The 16,261-nt window shown below is 35.5% G+C and overlaps 5 protein-coding genes across 6 annotated transcripts; 2 read left to right on the top strand and 3 right to left on the bottom strand.

Moving 5' to 3' along the window:
- Nucleotides 1-776: 776 nt before the first annotated feature.
- LOC109595434 (insulin-like growth factor-binding protein complex acid labile subunit) lies at nucleotides 777-2,102 on the bottom strand. The gene is made up of 2 exons (XM_020010778.2): nucleotides 2,034-2,102; nucleotides 777-1,977 (listed from the first exon to the last, which is right to left on the bottom strand). The coding sequence occupies exon 2, from the start codon at nucleotides 1,963-1,965 to the stop codon at nucleotides 871-873; it is 1,095 nt and encodes a 364-aa protein (XP_019866337.1). The 5' UTR covers nucleotides 1,966-1,977; nucleotides 2,034-2,102; the 3' UTR covers nucleotides 777-870.
- Nucleotides 2,103-2,248: 146 nt separating this feature from the next.
- On the bottom strand, nucleotides 2,249-5,141 carry LOC109595433 (G patch domain-containing protein 2). The gene is made up of 5 exons (XM_020010777.2): nucleotides 4,869-5,141; nucleotides 4,610-4,813; nucleotides 4,299-4,552; nucleotides 4,019-4,202; nucleotides 2,249-3,960 (listed from the first exon to the last, which is right to left on the bottom strand). Exons 1-5 carry the CDS (start codon nucleotides 4,990-4,992, stop codon nucleotides 3,668-3,670), a joined length of 1,059 nt encoding a protein of 352 aa, XP_019866336.2. The 5' UTR covers nucleotides 4,993-5,141; the 3' UTR covers nucleotides 2,249-3,667.
- Nucleotides 5,142-9,546: 4,405 nt separating this feature from the next.
- Nucleotides 9,547-10,432, top strand: LOC109595427 (ribose-5-phosphate isomerase). Its single transcript, XM_020010774.2, has one exon. The coding sequence runs from the start codon at nucleotides 9,622-9,624 to the stop codon at nucleotides 10,384-10,386; it is 765 nt and encodes a 254-aa protein (XP_019866333.2). The 5' UTR covers nucleotides 9,547-9,621; the 3' UTR covers nucleotides 10,387-10,432.
- Nucleotides 10,433-10,510: 78 nt separating this feature from the next.
- LOC109595428 (uncharacterized) lies at nucleotides 10,511-11,536 on the bottom strand. Its single transcript, XM_020010775.2, has 2 exons — nucleotides 11,294-11,536; nucleotides 10,511-11,173 (listed from the first exon to the last, which is right to left on the bottom strand). The coding sequence occupies exons 1-2, from the start codon at nucleotides 11,294-11,296 to the stop codon at nucleotides 10,673-10,675; spliced, it is 504 nt and encodes a 167-aa protein (XP_019866334.1). The 5' UTR covers nucleotides 11,297-11,536; the 3' UTR covers nucleotides 10,511-10,672.
- Nucleotides 11,537-11,823: 287 nt separating this feature from the next.
- On the top strand, nucleotides 11,824-16,261 carry LOC109595444 (chromatin-remodeling complex ATPase chain Iswi). 2 transcript variants are annotated; one of them, XM_020010792.2, is made up of 6 exons: nucleotides 11,824-11,891; nucleotides 12,691-12,881; nucleotides 12,939-13,320; nucleotides 13,376-13,894; nucleotides 13,971-14,945; nucleotides 15,004-16,261. In XM_020010792.2, the coding sequence occupies exons 2-6, from the start codon at nucleotides 12,712-12,714 to the stop codon at nucleotides 15,931-15,933; spliced, it is 2,976 nt and encodes a 991-aa protein (XP_019866351.1). In that variant the 5' UTR covers nucleotides 11,824-11,891; nucleotides 12,691-12,711; the 3' UTR covers nucleotides 15,934-16,261. The 2 variants fall into 2 exon arrangements, with proteins under 2 accessions (XP_019866351.1, XP_019866350.1); XM_020010791.2 differs by lacking the exon at nucleotides 11,824-11,891 and adding an exon at nucleotides 12,414-12,598.

The following is a 16,261-nucleotide window of genomic DNA, read 5'->3' as shown; positions in this document are numbered from 1 at the left end:
AACTGATTTGGACCTAAAGTATTCGTAACATCAAAATTTATTTCAACTCTAAACTGATCTGTTAATAATTATTAAGCTATATATTTAAAATAATCTTAATACTAGTCCAATCTATCAATGTAACTGAAGGTTTCTAAAGGAAATAGAGTTAAATATTCCAAACTTTCGAAACCAGAAAATGAATCACAATGAATCGTGTTTCAATACTGTTATTTGCTAATCTTAATACCGTTAATATACTTAAATATATTTAACAGCAACTCTTCCATATTATTACGACTAAGATCCATGTACTTCACTCCACAATCGCCCAGAAAATTCTATTTCCTTCGAGGAAACAACAACAACAGGTATCTGGTTTTGATAGGGAAATATTTTGTTTGAAAAAACATTTATTTGACAACCGACTCACTTTAAACAATAAAAGGAAGAAGCATTTCCCAAAAAGGGAAATTGTGATGATATATTCTTGCAAACTAAATTCCTATCCTCACGGAAGTCACATCCACTAAATCAATTAATTGATTATTGATTGATTGATTTTGTAGAATATCTAAAAACTTTATCATTTGATACAACTTGAAATTGTGAAGTATTTATACATTTTATAAACATAATTACTTACCACCAGACACAGTGCGACAGGCACTTTAATTATTTTATGTGCACTTACTACTTATATATTTAATAGAATGAATATTATGTAGTAATTTGCTAGTTTATTTGAGAGGTGCCATTTAGGCAGGAAATGGGGAAATTTGACGTGCCTATAAATATTAAACTTTAAAAAATATATTTTCAATTATTTCATTAAACAAATTACTTCTACATATGTAATATAATTTATATAAACTACACCAGTACTAAATATTAACAATATAAAATACCATTTTTGGTTTCCTCCTTTGCCACATTCAAAAAGTATTCATATGAAATTGGAGTAGTTATAATATTATCTATGCACACGATACCATTAATATTCTGAATATCAAACCTCTCAGCATCGTTCACGACTTCAACATTATACTTTTTAAAATATTGCATAACGTTCATTAGAACGCTGCAAGAAAATATGTTTCCTCCTAAATGAATATTCCTGATGGTTGGCACATTTTTGTATACATTAACCGCATCAAAAAAATAAATACCGTTTTCAGTAACATCCAGTTTGGACAGATGATTAAATGGTACCAAAAATGATCCATCAAAATCCGCCAAGTTATTACGGGCCAACGACAAACTCTCCAAATACTTCAGACCGCTGAATACACCAATAGGGAATCTTGTAAATTTGTTCCCTGATAGGTTCAAATGCTTCAAAGTTTTAACGTGACTGAAGGTTCCCAAAGGAATGTAACACAGTTGATTGTTTTCCAGAATTAAATATTCAAGGCTTTCCAAGCCGGAAAATGTTTCAGGATGAAGAGTTTTGATCATGTTGTTTTGTAGTTCTAAGGAAAGCAAACCCAGAACGCCCTTAAATATGTTCGACGGCAACACTTTCAACTTATTGTGACTGAGAGCCACCGAAGACACTTCAAAATCGTCCAAAAATCCATCTTGCAAATAAGTTATGTAATTGTTCTCTAAATGCAACTCATACACCTGCCTCAAACCGGAAAAAGCGGATTTGGAAACGTTCGTAATTTTGTTGTCTTGCAAATAAAAGAAATGTGCATTTTTGAACACCGAAAACGATTTACTCCTGACAAATTCTATTCCGCTCGACGAAAGGTTAACTGCTGATATCCGGTTTTCGTAAGGGAACGTTTTTTGTGAAAATACACTTAAATCACAACTGGCACATTCTAGTACGCCGCCGAAAAATGGTTGAGGATAGGAAGGAAACTGGCCCAGTATATTCTTACAAATTATACGTCGTTTCGTTTCATCCAATTCGCATGTGTTAAGCTCAGATGCAAACGCTCTATATATTAAGAAAATGAAAATCAGATAAGTCTTCATTGAGTAGAATATCTAAAAATTAAATAATTTGCTAAATTTTATGTATATTTAATAGAATTAGTACATACTTGAATTCGTTCGAGACAAAGCACGCACTGTTGAACTGCGATTAGTAATTTATCTTTGCTTATGTTTTGTTACCAATAAATATATATGTAGATTAAATTGGGTCATAAAACAATTTATTTCAATGATTAACTGATTGGCTATACGCTTGTATTAATTAGCAAGTCTCACTAGAGATGTCGGGGGAGTTTCGTGGGAAGAAAACGGCAAATTTTCTCCATAATTTTTAATAAAAATAAACAACCTTGGTTTTAAAATAAATACAAATAACAAAACACTAGCTAGTTTCTACTGTCTTAAATACATGAACGTGTAATAAAGAGAAATATAATGGCAAAAAATACTACATATCCTATTTTATAAACTAAATTTACAAGTCATCCAATGAAATATAGACAGGAACAAGACTCCAGTACATTTGAATCTATTAACATAAACCAAACCATTATTTGCAAATCAATGGTCAACTTGAAATTCAGATTCAAAAGTTTAACCAACAGAAATAGATTTATGCCAATAATTTGGTATAATGATTGACGTTGGCGAAAAGTGGTTTAAGTCAAAAAACGTGGAAGAGCCTGGAAGAACAGATAACTGATATAAAGATAACTCAATATAACACAAAGTATAGAGAGGTAGTTTTTTTCTCAAAACCCACTTCTACCAATGCTCGCCAATTACTAACGTAATTTAAATAATGAAATATTAAGACATATTATGAAATATTTTAAAATGGGCAAGTGTGACGCAACAAAAACAGTACTACAATGTATTTATAAGCAGCTCTCAGGTCACTTTAAGGACAGAATCGTTTAAAAAATATAAATAATTATATTTTTATATTGTACATTGTGGGTTGCTTTTTAAATACAATAAATTGTGCTCGAATATAATTCACAAACTCGTTTCACAATTATGATACATTTTTATTAATTTTTGAAACGCGTTTGCGAGATCTTTTACATACATATATACTATTAATTATGTACAAAGAACTAACAAGATGTTTAATAATAAGTGACAGATGATAGTGAAATATGGAAGAAAAATCACTTGAATGAAATTGAGAACTACTCCAGTAGAGGAAAATTTGTTAAAAAATGGAGCGGTTCATAACTTTTAAATGTTAAAATCTAAAGTATAAATTAACATATCTTGCTGATTAATAAAATAATAAGTAAATTAAAAGTGTTTCTCATGAATAAAAATTAAATCCTCTTAATATGACCATGGAATTTAATAAATTACTTAAATGCTCTTTGGAATCTAAAAAAAATATGACACTTTAGCTTTAATTAAAGTTGAATAGATAAAATTGTTTAAAGTAATGTAAAAAATTAGTACAATAACAGTACCAGGATCTAAACAGCGGAATTAGAAATATTAAAATTTGGTTGAATAAAATCTAAATCTAAATCTTTCATGATATGAACAAATTTTTGAAATGTCTTGTCATTTTATAAATAACAAATGATTACTACTAATTAATTATGACACCCTTAAGTTTAAAAAGAGCTACCATGATTTTAATCAACCCCTTAAAATTAACAAAAACACAACCATGAAGAGTATGACCGCCCCACCATCAACGGATCCAATCAAAATCATCGCCACCGATTCACAGCACTCACACCGTCTACGAGAGCACGTGGTGCGTCCGTATGCGTTTGTGGATGGCGCTGTGTCCCGTGTGGTGCCGCTGGGCGGGCTGCATCGAGGGCGTACGTGACGTTTTGCGCAGCACCGCGCTCGGACCCTCGAACCACAGCTCCAGTGAATACAGGGCGGCTAACTGGCAGAGTTTCTCGCGCTCGGCCCCGAACACCCGCACCTCCGCCTTGCTCTGGTCCTGCAGGAACTTGGCGACACGTTCGTTAGCGCCCGTGCTTATGCTAAAGCCCGGCCGTTCGCTACCTATACGACGACAACCTGCAATGGTTTTATTATGTTCAGATAAACAAAATTGCAACTGAGATATCGGAATTACCTGCACGTATTTCTCTTGGATCGGTTTCGTTCCATGGAAGAGGATCGCTGACATTGGAATTGTCCATTGTGGGCGCCCAGTCTGTTAGTTCGTCGTCTCCTTCGTGTCCTTCTCCGCCACTCCAGCTAATACTGCTTTCGCTAGCCACTTCACAGCTATCGTCGACTATTTCCATTTTGTTCACCTGAGAATTATAATTTTTTTATCAAAGAATAATCAGAGCAATAATTTTATATATCTCACTGAGATATCTGGCAAAATAACGAAAAATATAGCTTACTTCTTCATTACTAGGATGGCAGAACTTCTCAATTTTGTCAACTATACTTTGATGCAATGGTTTAATTTTGTTGTAGTGCTTTAAACCTCTGGAATTTTCAACAAATTCCATTCTTTGAGACCTCTTTCTTTTGCCACATGGTGGTATAGGAGTCTCATCTATACTCATCCTCTTCAATTTTCTTTTTCTCCTCAAATTTGGACGGGCCGGAGAGTGTTCATTCAAAGAGTCACTTTCCAAACTGTGACTAACCCCTAAAAAATGTCAAATTCTATAAACTTAGTGTTTGTGTTTGAAGCTTGTTAATGTACCTCGGAGAAAGTTGTTGATGGGATGCTTCATTCTGAGAGAAGTCCTCTGATTAATCACCTTGGACACTGTAAAATTGAAAGACACATCGTCAGAATCGGACTGATGAAAACTCGAAATTTTACTATGAACTTTATTTCTACCCTCGGAGTTACTGCTTGAACTTTCATCTGTCGGATTATCGCCAGACTTATTTATACAGAGATCTACAACATTAATGAAATTGTACAAGAAAAACGTATATTAATAACTTGTACTAACGCAAATTTCCAGCTGATCTGGTCCTCCTTCTCATGCCACATTTCCTGTAGTTCTCAATGTTCATCGGACCACAGGACTCTGACTCTTCCAGAGCCACAGACAAGTCTTGAGCTAAATGATCCATTGCAGTTTTACTATTTTCATGTGATTCAATACTTCATCTTATGAACTAAGACAATCAGTTCAATAACATAACGTCAATCTTATATAAAAACATAATATTTTCAGTTGAATTTGTAAACATACAATTTGACAATACCGTGACACAAATCTTATGCGCAGGCGCCGCAATTTCACCGCCCGAAGCCTCTCGTTCGTTCAACGTTGTACAAATTGGTCACGTATTGAATTTTAAATTAAATAAAATTAATTATTAATTATTTTTTTATTTCAAATTTATATATTAAGAAGCCCAGTATATAATTCCAAATATTCTACAAATTATTTTAAGTAAAAAAATTAAAAATGATAAAATGGCAACGCAGCTTATTCAAAGATTAGGGATTAGGAGTTACTGTGGGGTATGACGTAATTGAAGGACCGCCGTTAAAATTTTAATAGAGAATCAACAATAACTTTCCACAATATAATATTTAATTTTTAATTAGTTTGTATAAAGAATCAATTAAATTAATTATTTACAAAATTTTGATTAAATATCGTAAATTAGAGAAACAAAAAAAGAAAGTATGAATCACATTTTGCCGAATTAAAACAATTAATAATTTTGAGTATTTATTTAAAATCAACAAATAATAAATTATTAAATAATTAGTCTTCATAATCCTCCTCTCTTTCCTCTTCTTTTATATTTCCATTTTCTGGAATATCTTCGGTAACAATTAACAATTTATCATCATCTTCTTCGGGATTACTCACAATTTTTACATTTCCCACATATTCTCTTTCATATTCATTTACAGATTTTGGTACTTCCTCCTGATTTTCAGCTTCGTCCTCTGGCGCTTCCAAATCTGCTTTTTCTTCTTCTTCGTACTCATCTTTTTCCTCAGCTTCATTATAGGAAGCTTGTTCTTCAGTTTCCTTTCCATCCTTTGCTTTATCTATATAAGATTCAAATGGAATTCCTTCATTACTATCTTTACTTTTTACTTCGGAGATTTCTTTTAATTCTTGATTACTGTTTTTATTATTGTCGAAATGTTCCTTCTTACCTAAATCATCTTGAAGAAGTCCTAAATGTATTTTGGAAGGAACATTCTTTATATGTTCATCGTATAGAATAAATGGACTAGACTGAATTACATCTTGATGACCGGCGCCACTTACTGGACTCTCATCTCTGTGCTCCAAATTTGACAACGAGTCCTCTGTAATGTGCCCTGAATCTTCTTCTTGGGTTACAGGATTTTCTTCATCCTGGTATTCTAACTTGGACAAAGCTTCTTTCTGAATAAATCCTGAATGCTCTTCTTCAGAATTAGAAGGATTTTCGACAACCTGATACTGTTCTTGAATATGACCTCCGTGTCCGTGGTCTCCATAACCTCCTAGGCCGCTACCGTCATCGTGATCACTGTGGGCTTCATGACCTGCTCCACCACCACTGTGGCCTCCGTGACCTCCATGGCTGCCATGTCCCCCTCCACCGTGGCCTCCGCCGTTACCACCATGGCCTCCGTGTCCTCCTCCGCCACCACCGTGGCCCCCATGTTCGCTTCCACCACCGTTATGTCCTCCATGACCTCCGTGTTCTCCTCCGCTACCGTGGCCTCCATGTCCTCCTCCGCCACCATGGCCTCCATGTCCTCCACCTCCGCCACCATGGCCTCCATGTCCTCCACCTCCACCACTGTGGCCTCCATGTCCCCCTCCTCCACCATTGTGGCCTCCATGTCCCCCTCCGTCACCACTATGGCCTCCGTGATCTCCATGGCCACTGTGTTGTCCTCCACCACCACCGTGACCTCCGTGGCTGCCATGTCCTCCTCCACCACCACCATGGCCTCCGTGTCCTCCGTGACCTCCTCCGCCACTATGTCCTCCTTCACCGCCTCCTGATCCTTTTTTAAAAGTCCATTTCTTGCCACCTTCTTTTTCTCCTTTTTTGCCATATTTAGACCCATGATGATAATGTTCATCGTGACCACTAGCTTTTTTGTGTCCCTTTTCATCCTTGAAATGTCCACCTTTTTCAGAATAACCTTTCTTTCCATAATGATCCTCATGTTTACCACCTTGTTTGTGTCCACCTTTTTTGAACCCTCCCTAAACACCACAAAATTTAAATTCATATAAAATTATGTTTTTTATTACAAACCTTTTTAAATTCGTGCTCTATGCTAAATCCTCCGTGTTTTTCTTCTTCCCCATCTTCATGGTCTTCATCGAAGAAGATTTGTTTCTTTTCATATTCATCCTTCTTGTGAATATTGTGTTCACCTTTGGTACTGTGACCTTTTTTGTGTTCTCCAGATTCACTGTACTAAATATTTCGAAACAATACAATGACAATGAAGAAATGATAATTAAAATAAAAATTACCTTATGTGATTTCTCCCCTTTCTCTCCATGGTGATGTTCAGCGGAATATCCATCGTCATGATGATGTTCTGATTTCTTTCCCTGTTTATTACTGTAACTTTTTTTATGTCCTTCTTTATTGTGGTGACCCTTTTCACCCTTTTCATGATGATGATGTCCCTTATAACCTTTGTCCCCCTTTTCACCATGACTACTATGATGATCGGAATGATGACTTTTTCCGCCACCTTTGGCATGTTTTTCTTTATGTGGTTTCGCTTGTTTCTTTTTACCACCCCCACCTCCATCAGACTTCTTTTTGTGTTCCGCTTTGTCTTCCTGTAAATCAGCTGAGTGCGCTTCATCTTCCTCATGAGATTCTTGTATATCTTCCGAAGGATGCTCTTCCTCCTCCAGTTTTTCACTCTCCTCTTGATTAAGCTCTTCTTTGTCTTCAAATTGCTGTTTTTCCGGATATATTATTGTTTCACTTTTTACGTTATCATCCTTTTTGTCCTCTGGTTGATTATACGAAAAAGCTATCGGCCTCCTTAGATACTTCTCGACTTTTTGACTCCCCTCATCGGATGAATCGCTTGTCAATGGTAAAGGTTCAGGTTTTGTTTCCAGATAAGCGTATATGGGTCTGGGTTCCGCAGCTTCCGGTTGCAGATCGACCGCACTGTCGTATTTATGGATGATGCCACCGTCGATGTGTTCGGCGAGCAATAGGAAGGAGATTTGCAGCAAGATGCTGCGAATGATCGGAGACCACATTAAATATTAGATCGAGTTTTTGGTCTATGCACTACACAATTTCACGACTACTGTGATTTAAATTTTATTGGTTTTGGTATATATACTGCTGGTTTCACCTATTGGACAACAGTGGCGGTTCAAAGGACACATTTAAGAGTTTTTGTTAAAGGAAACGCAAAAAGTTAAGTTACGTTATGTTATATTTATCAGTAAAACATAAAAATTTGTATTGGATTAAGAAAATGATTTCAAATTAATTAAAATATGCAATTTAATTAATTTAAAAAAAGTTAAATATATAACTGCCAAATATATTATGTTCTAAATTAAAAAACGTATTTCGAATAGTTCTTTATCTAATTGAAAATATAAAATTGTTTGTTCAATGAACGTAAAAAGAAGGAATTATTTAAAATATTTTCTCTTTCGTTTATAATTGAATTGATGTATATACAATAGTATGTGTACATAATTTTTAAGCCTTTAGAGAGATTTCGATTGACGCCACTGCACCATTATGATCCATATAATATCCGATCGCGTAAAAACAGCCGATCTATTAGTTATTTTAATCAATTTGTCTCGTACAATTATTGTTACGATACACCACTACAGTTACCACTTGAGTGATCAGTGCATCAAATTTGCGGTCGCAAAATTGTTTCAACAAGGCGTTTTGGCGCAATCCGTTCAAACTTTCACCAATCCAATTCACTTTATTGGACTATTACATGATTTCCCTGAATTATAAAACACAAGTTGTTGCATGATTATAATTTTCAGCTCGTGAATTTTTCCTCAAATTTCCCATTGTTTTTGTCAAGTCAATTAACCTAAATATTTGTTAAATTATGTTTTTACAAAGAATAATAACTACTCATTATGTATTTACTAATGTTATTTTATACTGTTTAAAAACAAACATGCATGTATTATGTAAATAATTTAAATATTATTATTATGATATAATATAACATAATTTAATATAATTAAATATAATTAAATATGCTAAGATGCGATATATGATATAAGTTGATATGATGATATGATATGATATATGATTTGACATGTAAACATTTTTAAATGTTTTTCTATTTTAATTTGGAATTATGAATAAACAAATTAATTATACATGTTGAATGTATACTTATATGTACCATAAATTAGTAAATACATTATTTATTATATTAATACATATTACATCTACAAAGATATTTATTTTTTATCTTTGGTAGTACGTAGTTTTTATAGTACTATTTGCATGTCATTATTTATTTGGTTATGAAATAGAAATACTGATAAAGATAAAATAAAAAATATATGTATAAAATTAATTTTATCAATTAATTGATAGAAATTGTTTATAAAGGAAATATTTAATCAATAGTGATAGCCACTGCTCATGCGCCAGTTCAAATTTCATAAACTAACCTATCTTGTTGTTCTTGACGAACTTTAGATATATGTATGGTATATATGGTCTGAGGAAAAAATCAGATTTATATTTTCTATGATAATTACTCAAGTTGTAAGAAAATTTTTAATTCTACCAACACGAAAATTCAGCATGACTGTGGAAAGTGCAAAGAGATTAGCGGCGTACAAAGCCGTAGACAATCATGTTTCAAACGGAGACGTCGTCGGAATTGGTAGCGGTTCAACAGTCGTTTATGCCGTGGACAGACTGGCAGAACGAGTATCCAAAGAAAATCTGCAAGTCATCTGCATTCCTACATCTTTTCAAGCACGCCAACTAATAATCAGCAACAATTTGACTCTGTCTGATTTGGAAGTGCATCCCGAAGTGGATATTACCATTGATGGAGCTGACGAGGTGGATTCCAATTTGTCTTTGATTAAAGGTGGTGGAGGTTGCTTGTTGCAAGAGAAAATTGTCGCCAGTTGCTCAAAGAAAATGGTTGTCATTGCTGACTATACCAAAAACTCACAAAAACTAGGTGAACAGTATAAAAAGGGGATTCCTATTGAAGTATCATCAATGGCATATGCTCCTATTCAGCAAAAAATTCATAATCTCTATGGAGGAAGACTGACACTAAGAATGGCTGTAAACAAGGCTGGTCCTGTTGTCACTGACAATGGCAATTTTATTTTGGATTGGGTTGATTATGATCAAAATCTTGACTGGAAGAAAGTTAATGCTGACATTATTTCAATACCTGGTGTTGTGGAAACTGGTTTGTTCATTAATTTGGCTTGCAAGGCTTATTTTGGAATGGCCGATGGCACAATAAAAGAACAAATTGTTAACTGATGTATCTTTGTTAATTATTTTGAATTAATACATTTATTTTTTGCAATTTGGTGTTTTACTGGAAGAATAACACTTATTAAATTAATCAGCTGTTTATTGAGATTTCATAAACAATAAAAAACTCTTTAACATTAAATGACTAGAATATAATACGAATGTGATAATATATACATTGAATTGTAGTATGTTCTAACACAATTCCTGTTGATTTGTATAAAAAAATATAAATATCTTACTGTGCAGACAAATACAAAAAACCACACCTAAAATTGGATATGTTTTTAAATTAATATAAACTAGTCTTTTTCATGATTCTTAAAAACTCTTCCTGATCAATTTCACCATCACCATCTCTGTCAGCTTCATCAATCATTTCCTGGAGCTCCTGGTTGGTTAAGTTCTCGCCCAATTCCTGTGACACTCTTTTCAGATCTCGAAAAGTGATTTTGCCCTTGTCCTCCTCATCGAACAACCTGAACGCTTTCAGTATTTCCTCTTTCGAATCCTTCTCGGCCATTTTCGTGGACATCAGTTGGAGAAAGTCGTCGAATGTCAGTTTGCCAGTCGCATTTTTGTCCATGTCGGCGATCATTTTTTTAATTTCCTCTTTCTTCGGTTCGAATCCTAAGGCGCGGATGGCCACTTTCAGGTCTTTGGTGTCTATTTTCCCGCAATGTTCGGTATCGAATAGGTCGAACGCTTCTTTAATGTCGTTCTTTTGATCTGTTGTTAGTTCGAATTTTGGACCGGATTTTTTCCTTGTTGGGCCACTACTTGGTTTGGTTGCCTGAAATAACACAGGAATAAGAGAATAAATTCTTAATTTGGAGGAATAAACTATTTAGTAGTAAAAATTTTGTATAAGTCAAATTGGGTAATTGAAAAAAGTAATAAAAATTTAGCTTACCATTTCTGGTTTCCTTATAATAAGAATTGTTTTGTCGATATTTCAAACGATAAACTTGACAGCTTCTGTCATAAAATTACTGTCATATAGATTTCGAATATAATTTGTTAATATTGTTTAAGAAATATTCACCAGTGAATTTTATATTAGTTACTTATTTTTTGCATATTGTTGTCGATAAATACTAACTTTAAATCAAACATCAACATAGTTTAATATCACTAGAAATTTCACGAAAAAAGATATATGTATAACAACAAGTTTATGAAATAATATGATAGTTCAACCGCAGTAGCGTTACTGTAGCTGTGATGGAATAAACGTTACGCATGCCTAGTAGTTATCAAACAAATTTGAATATCTTGCTTTAATTAACATATTATCATATTTTAAAGAGAAAAATCTTATTTTAAATAAATGTAAACCGTTTTCTAGTTGGTAATTCTTAATATATTTAATTTATTTTGATGACATTGTTTTCATTATCAGACATATCCGTGATTGACAGTGGAGTTTCTCAAATGTTTTTTCTGAAGTTTTGAACATTACAGTCGCATGGTTACCATAAAAGAGACAATAGTTACATGGACTTTTTTAGGTAAGAAGTTATAATTTTGACATTAATTATTTGATTAAAACACTAATCATATCTTCCTTATTTGGGAATAATGTATTTATTACTAATTGTTTCTATCATTTATAAAATAGGTGGCCAAAATTTGGGAGTAAGAAGTATATGTCAGAAGATTTTTTCAAAGGTTTCTCCTAATGAAAATACAGCCCCTCAAATTTAAATTTCAAAAATTGTTTTTTTTTTGTATATTTCCGTAACTATTAGAGAAATTTTAGAAAAAGAATTATTTAGATTTTCTTCATTGTTGGACGTATTTTACTTGTTCCCCAACTTTGACCACTTATTTTAGAAACTCCTTGAATATATTGAATATATAAAGAACAAGTTTTATATTTTTAAAATTTTAAATTGAACAAACGTTCCCGCTTCTTATGAATCTCAACCGAACTATGCGCCCCGATTGAACTCGCCGTGTTTACACCTACATATACTCTCCGTAATACATGCCATCTTCAACCAACGTTCAAATTCAAAACTCCCCTAAAAAGTTCGCGCCTCCGCTGGCGAAGCATTAACGTTTGGCCATTGACGTTCTGATAGACGCATACAAACTGAATACGTGTTTTTCGCGTTTGTATTCGGCTTTTCGGCTAATACAATACTAAAACACCTGCCCGAAAATGTCCAAGCCGGAAGACAGCACGGAAACTGGCGACACCGGTGAAAATTCCGTGAGTACCGTGTGTATACAATTTTAACCTTTATTCGTTAACCCATTGTTTATGGCACGTTTTGCGGCAACATTGATTTGTTTGTGTTTTAGAATGAATCCACCTCTGACACGATGTCGAAAGGTGAGGAGTTCGAGGCGAAACTAGAAACGGATCGCAGCAAAAGGTTCGATTATCTGTTGAAACAAACCGAGATATTTTCACATTTTATGAACCAATCAAAATCCGGCGTCAAGCCCAAATCTGGACGTCCCAAAAAAGAAAAAAAGGAAGACATTGCAGAGTAAGTCTCAATACTGTGTTATGATTAAAAAAACTAACAAACTGTTGATTGTTTTAGTCACAGACACCGTAAAACAGAACAGGAAGAAGATGAGGAACTACTGGCTGAGACCAATGTCAAGACAAAACCAACAATACGATTTGACGCCTCCCCATTTTACATCAAAGGAGGTGAACTTAGAGACTATCAAGTTCGAGGTCTTAACTGGATGATTTCTTTATATGAAAATGGAATTAATGGAATTCTTGCTGATGAGATGGGTCTGGGTAAAACCTTGCAGACCATCTCATTGTTAGGTTTTATGAAGCACTATAAAAACATTAATGGACCACACATTGTTATTGTGCCCAAATCTACTCTGGCCAACTGGCTGAATGAGTTTCAGAAATGGTGTCCTTCTTTGAGGGCAGTCTGTTTGATTGGTGACCAGGAAGCTAGGGTATACTATAATCCCATCTACTAATTAGTGTTTTTCATAAATGCTTTTGTTTCAGAGCGCATTTATACGAGACGTGATGATGCCTGGCGAATGGGATGTATGCATCACATCCTACGAGATGTGCATAAAAGAAAAGTCCGTATTCAAAAAATTCAACTGGCGCTACATGGTGATCGACGAGGCTCACCGTATCAAAAACGAAAAATCGAAACTGTCCGAAATCCTACGTGAATTCAAAACATCGAACAGACTGTTATTGACCGGCACGCCGCTCCAGAATAACCTGCACGAATTGTGGGCGTTGCTCAATTTCCTGCTGCCTGATGTGTTCAATTCATCAGACGACTTCGACGAGTGGTTCAACACGAATCAGTGTCTCGGCGACAATCAGCTGGTGGAGAGATTGCATGCGGTGCTTAAGCCGTTCCTGTTGAGACGTCTCAAGAGCGAGGTGGAGAAGAGGCTGTTGCCGAAAAAGGAGGTCAAAGTGTACGTGGGACTGAGCAAAATGCAGCGGGAATGGTACACCAAGGTGCTCATGAAGGACATCGACATTGTCAACGGTGCTGGAAAGGTAATAACTATTAAATTTGTTAATTTGTGGGATGTAATTGTCCTCCAGACGTACTAACATCGCATATTAATTACAGGTGGAAAAAATGAGACTACAGAACATCCTCATGCAACTGCGCAAGTGCACAAACCACCCGTATCTGTTCGACGGGGCCGAGCCCGGCCCGCCCTACACCACAGACGAACATCTTGTGTACAACTGCGGAAAAATGGTACTTCTCGACAAATTGTTGCCCAAACTCAAGGAGCAACAGTCGCGTGTTCTTATTTTCTCCCAGATGACTCGTATGTTGGATATTCTGGAGGATTACTGTCATTGGCGGCAGTTCCAGTACTGTCGTTTGGACGGTCAGACACCGCACGAGGACCGTCAACGGCAAATTAATGAATACAATGAAGAGAACAGCAAGAAGTTTATTTTCATGTTATCGACAAGAGCTGGAGGTTTGGGTATCAACTTGGCAACGGCCGATGTAGTTATAATATACGATTCGGATTGGAATCCCCAGATGGACTTACAAGCGATGGACCGAGCGCACAGAATTGGTCAAAAGAAGCAAGTGAGAGTGTTCAGATTTATCACTGAAAATACTGTTGAGGAAAAAATTGTTGAAAGGGCTGAGGTTAAATTGAGGCTTGACAAGTTGGTCATACAACAGGGTAGACTGGTGGATTCAAAACAACAAGCTTTAAACAAAGACGAAATGTTAAACATGATTAGACACGGTGCGAATCACGTTTTCGCTTCCAAAGACTCCGAAATCACCGACGACGACATAGACACTATTCTTGAAAGGGGCGAGGCTAAAACTGCCGAATTAACCAAAAAATACGAAGCACTCGGTGAATCCTCGTTGCGTAACTTCACGATGGACACGCCTACACAATCGGTGTACAAGTTTGAAGGCGAGGATTACAGAGAGAAGCAAAAGACTATGGGTTTGAGTTCGTGGATCGAGCCTCCGAAAAGAGAGAGGAAGGCTAATTATGCTGTGGACGCGTATTTTAGGGAGGCGTTAAGAGTGTCCGAACCTAAAGCACCGAAGATTAACGTAAGATTATTGTTAGAAAATGTTTTTTACATTGATTAATATCTGTTTCTGTTTATAGGCTCCAAGACCACCAAAACAACCAATCGTTCAAGATTTTCAGTTTTTCCCTCCTAGGTTGTTTGAACTGCTTGACCAGGAAATCTATCACTATCGTAAAACTCTGGGTTACAAGGTGCCGAAAAATCCTGAATTAGGACCGGACGCCACCAAGCAACAAAAGGAAGAACAAAGGAAGATCGATGAGTCCGAACCGTTGACCGAACAAGAACAATCAGAAAAAGACAATCTCCTTAATCAAGGTTTCACTAATTGGAGTAAAAGGGATTTTAATCAGTTCATAAAGGCTAATGAGAAATATGGTCGGGACGACATTGAAAACATCGCTAAAGAAGTCGAGGGCAAAACACCTGAGGAAGTGGTTGAATATTCGGCCGTTTTCTGGGAGAGGTGCCACGAATTACAGGACATCGACAGAATAATGACGCAAATAGAACGTGGAGAGGCTAAAATACAGAGAAGAGCCAGCATTAAACGGGCTTTGGATGCGAAAATGGCCAGATATCGTGCTCCCTTCCATCAACTAAGAATCGCTTACGGAACGAACAAAGGCAAAAACTACATGGAAGATGAAGACCGATTCTTGGTATGTATGCTTCACAAATTGGGCTTTGACAGGGAAAACGTATATGAGGAGCTGAGAGCTGCAGTAAGGGCATCACCACAATTCAGATTCGACTGGTTTTTGAAGTCCAGAACTGCCATGGAATTGCAAAGACGTTGCAACACTCTGATTACTTTAATTGAAAGGGAAAACGCGGAACTGGAAGAGAAGGAGAAGAGCGAAAAGAAAAAGAAAAATCCTAAGTCGTCGTCAGCCTCCGGAACTCCCACACAGGTTTCACACAAAAGCTCTCACAAAAGAAAACATGACGGATCGGGCGGTGGGGAGAAAAAGAAAAAGAAAGCGGGGTTTTGGGTCAAGATGTAGTCACGTCGTAAATTGTCCTGTGTAACTTGGTTCCATGTGTTTTTTAGTATTAATGCAGAACTATTTAATTTTAACTTATTACTTTGGTGTACAGCTATTGCTGCGTATCACGGCTATGAATTTCAGTGAAGCGAGTCTTTTAAAGTTGTAGGGTATATTTTTAAAATTACCGATGGTTAGTCAATAAGAAAATATCTCAGGTGGCGCCTGTAAAATGAACAATTTTTATTTAATTTGTTCCATCTCATCAATTCTTTTCAAACATGTCAATTTTGTCACTTAACTGTTAGTTAATATTTAATAATTTTTAAATATAAAAATTACTTTA

Source organism: Aethina tumida, chromosome 7 (assembly GCF_024364675.1).
Source record: "Aethina tumida isolate Nest 87 chromosome 7, icAetTumi1.1, whole genome shotgun sequence".
Lineage (NCBI taxonomy): Eukaryota > Metazoa > Arthropoda > Insecta > Coleoptera > Nitidulidae > Aethina > Aethina tumida.
This window is presented reverse-complemented; position numbering and strand designations above follow the sequence as displayed.

What these genes read in the sequence shown, in the direction of transcription:
- LOC109595434 (XM_020010778.2), bottom strand. Translation starts at nt 1,965, where the DNA reads ATGAAGACTTATCTGATTTTCATTTTCTTAATATATAGAGCGTTTGCA.
- LOC109595433 (XM_020010777.2), bottom strand. Translation starts at nt 4,992, where the DNA reads ATGGATCATTTAGCTCAAGACTTGTCTGTGGCTCTGGAAGAGTCAGAG. An exon ending in GCCATCCTAGTAATGAAGAA is followed by an intron (nt 4,203 to 4,298) that starts GTAAGCTATATT and finishes TATAATTCTCAG; the next exon opens with GTGAACAAAATGGAAATAGT. An exon ending in TCCAAGAGAAATACGTGCAG is followed by an intron (nt 3,961 to 4,018) that starts GTAATTCCGATA and finishes AAACCATTGCAG; the next exon opens with GTTGTCGTCGTATAGGTAGC.
- LOC109595427 (XM_020010774.2), top strand. Translation starts at nt 9,622, where the DNA reads ATGATAATTACTCAAGTTGTAAGAAAATTTTTAATTCTACCAACACGA.
- LOC109595444 (XM_020010791.2), top strand. Translation starts at nt 12,548, where the DNA reads ATGTCCAAGCCGGAAGACAGCACGGAAACTGGCGACACCGGTGAAAAT. An exon ending in TTGGTGACCAGGAAGCTAGG is followed by an intron (nt 13,321 to 13,375) that starts GTATACTATAAT and finishes CTTTTGTTTCAG; the next exon opens with AGCGCATTTATACGAGACGT. An exon ending in TTGTCAACGGTGCTGGAAAG is followed by an intron (nt 13,895 to 13,970) that starts GTAATAACTATT and finishes TATTAATTACAG; the next exon opens with GTGGAAAAAATGAGACTACA.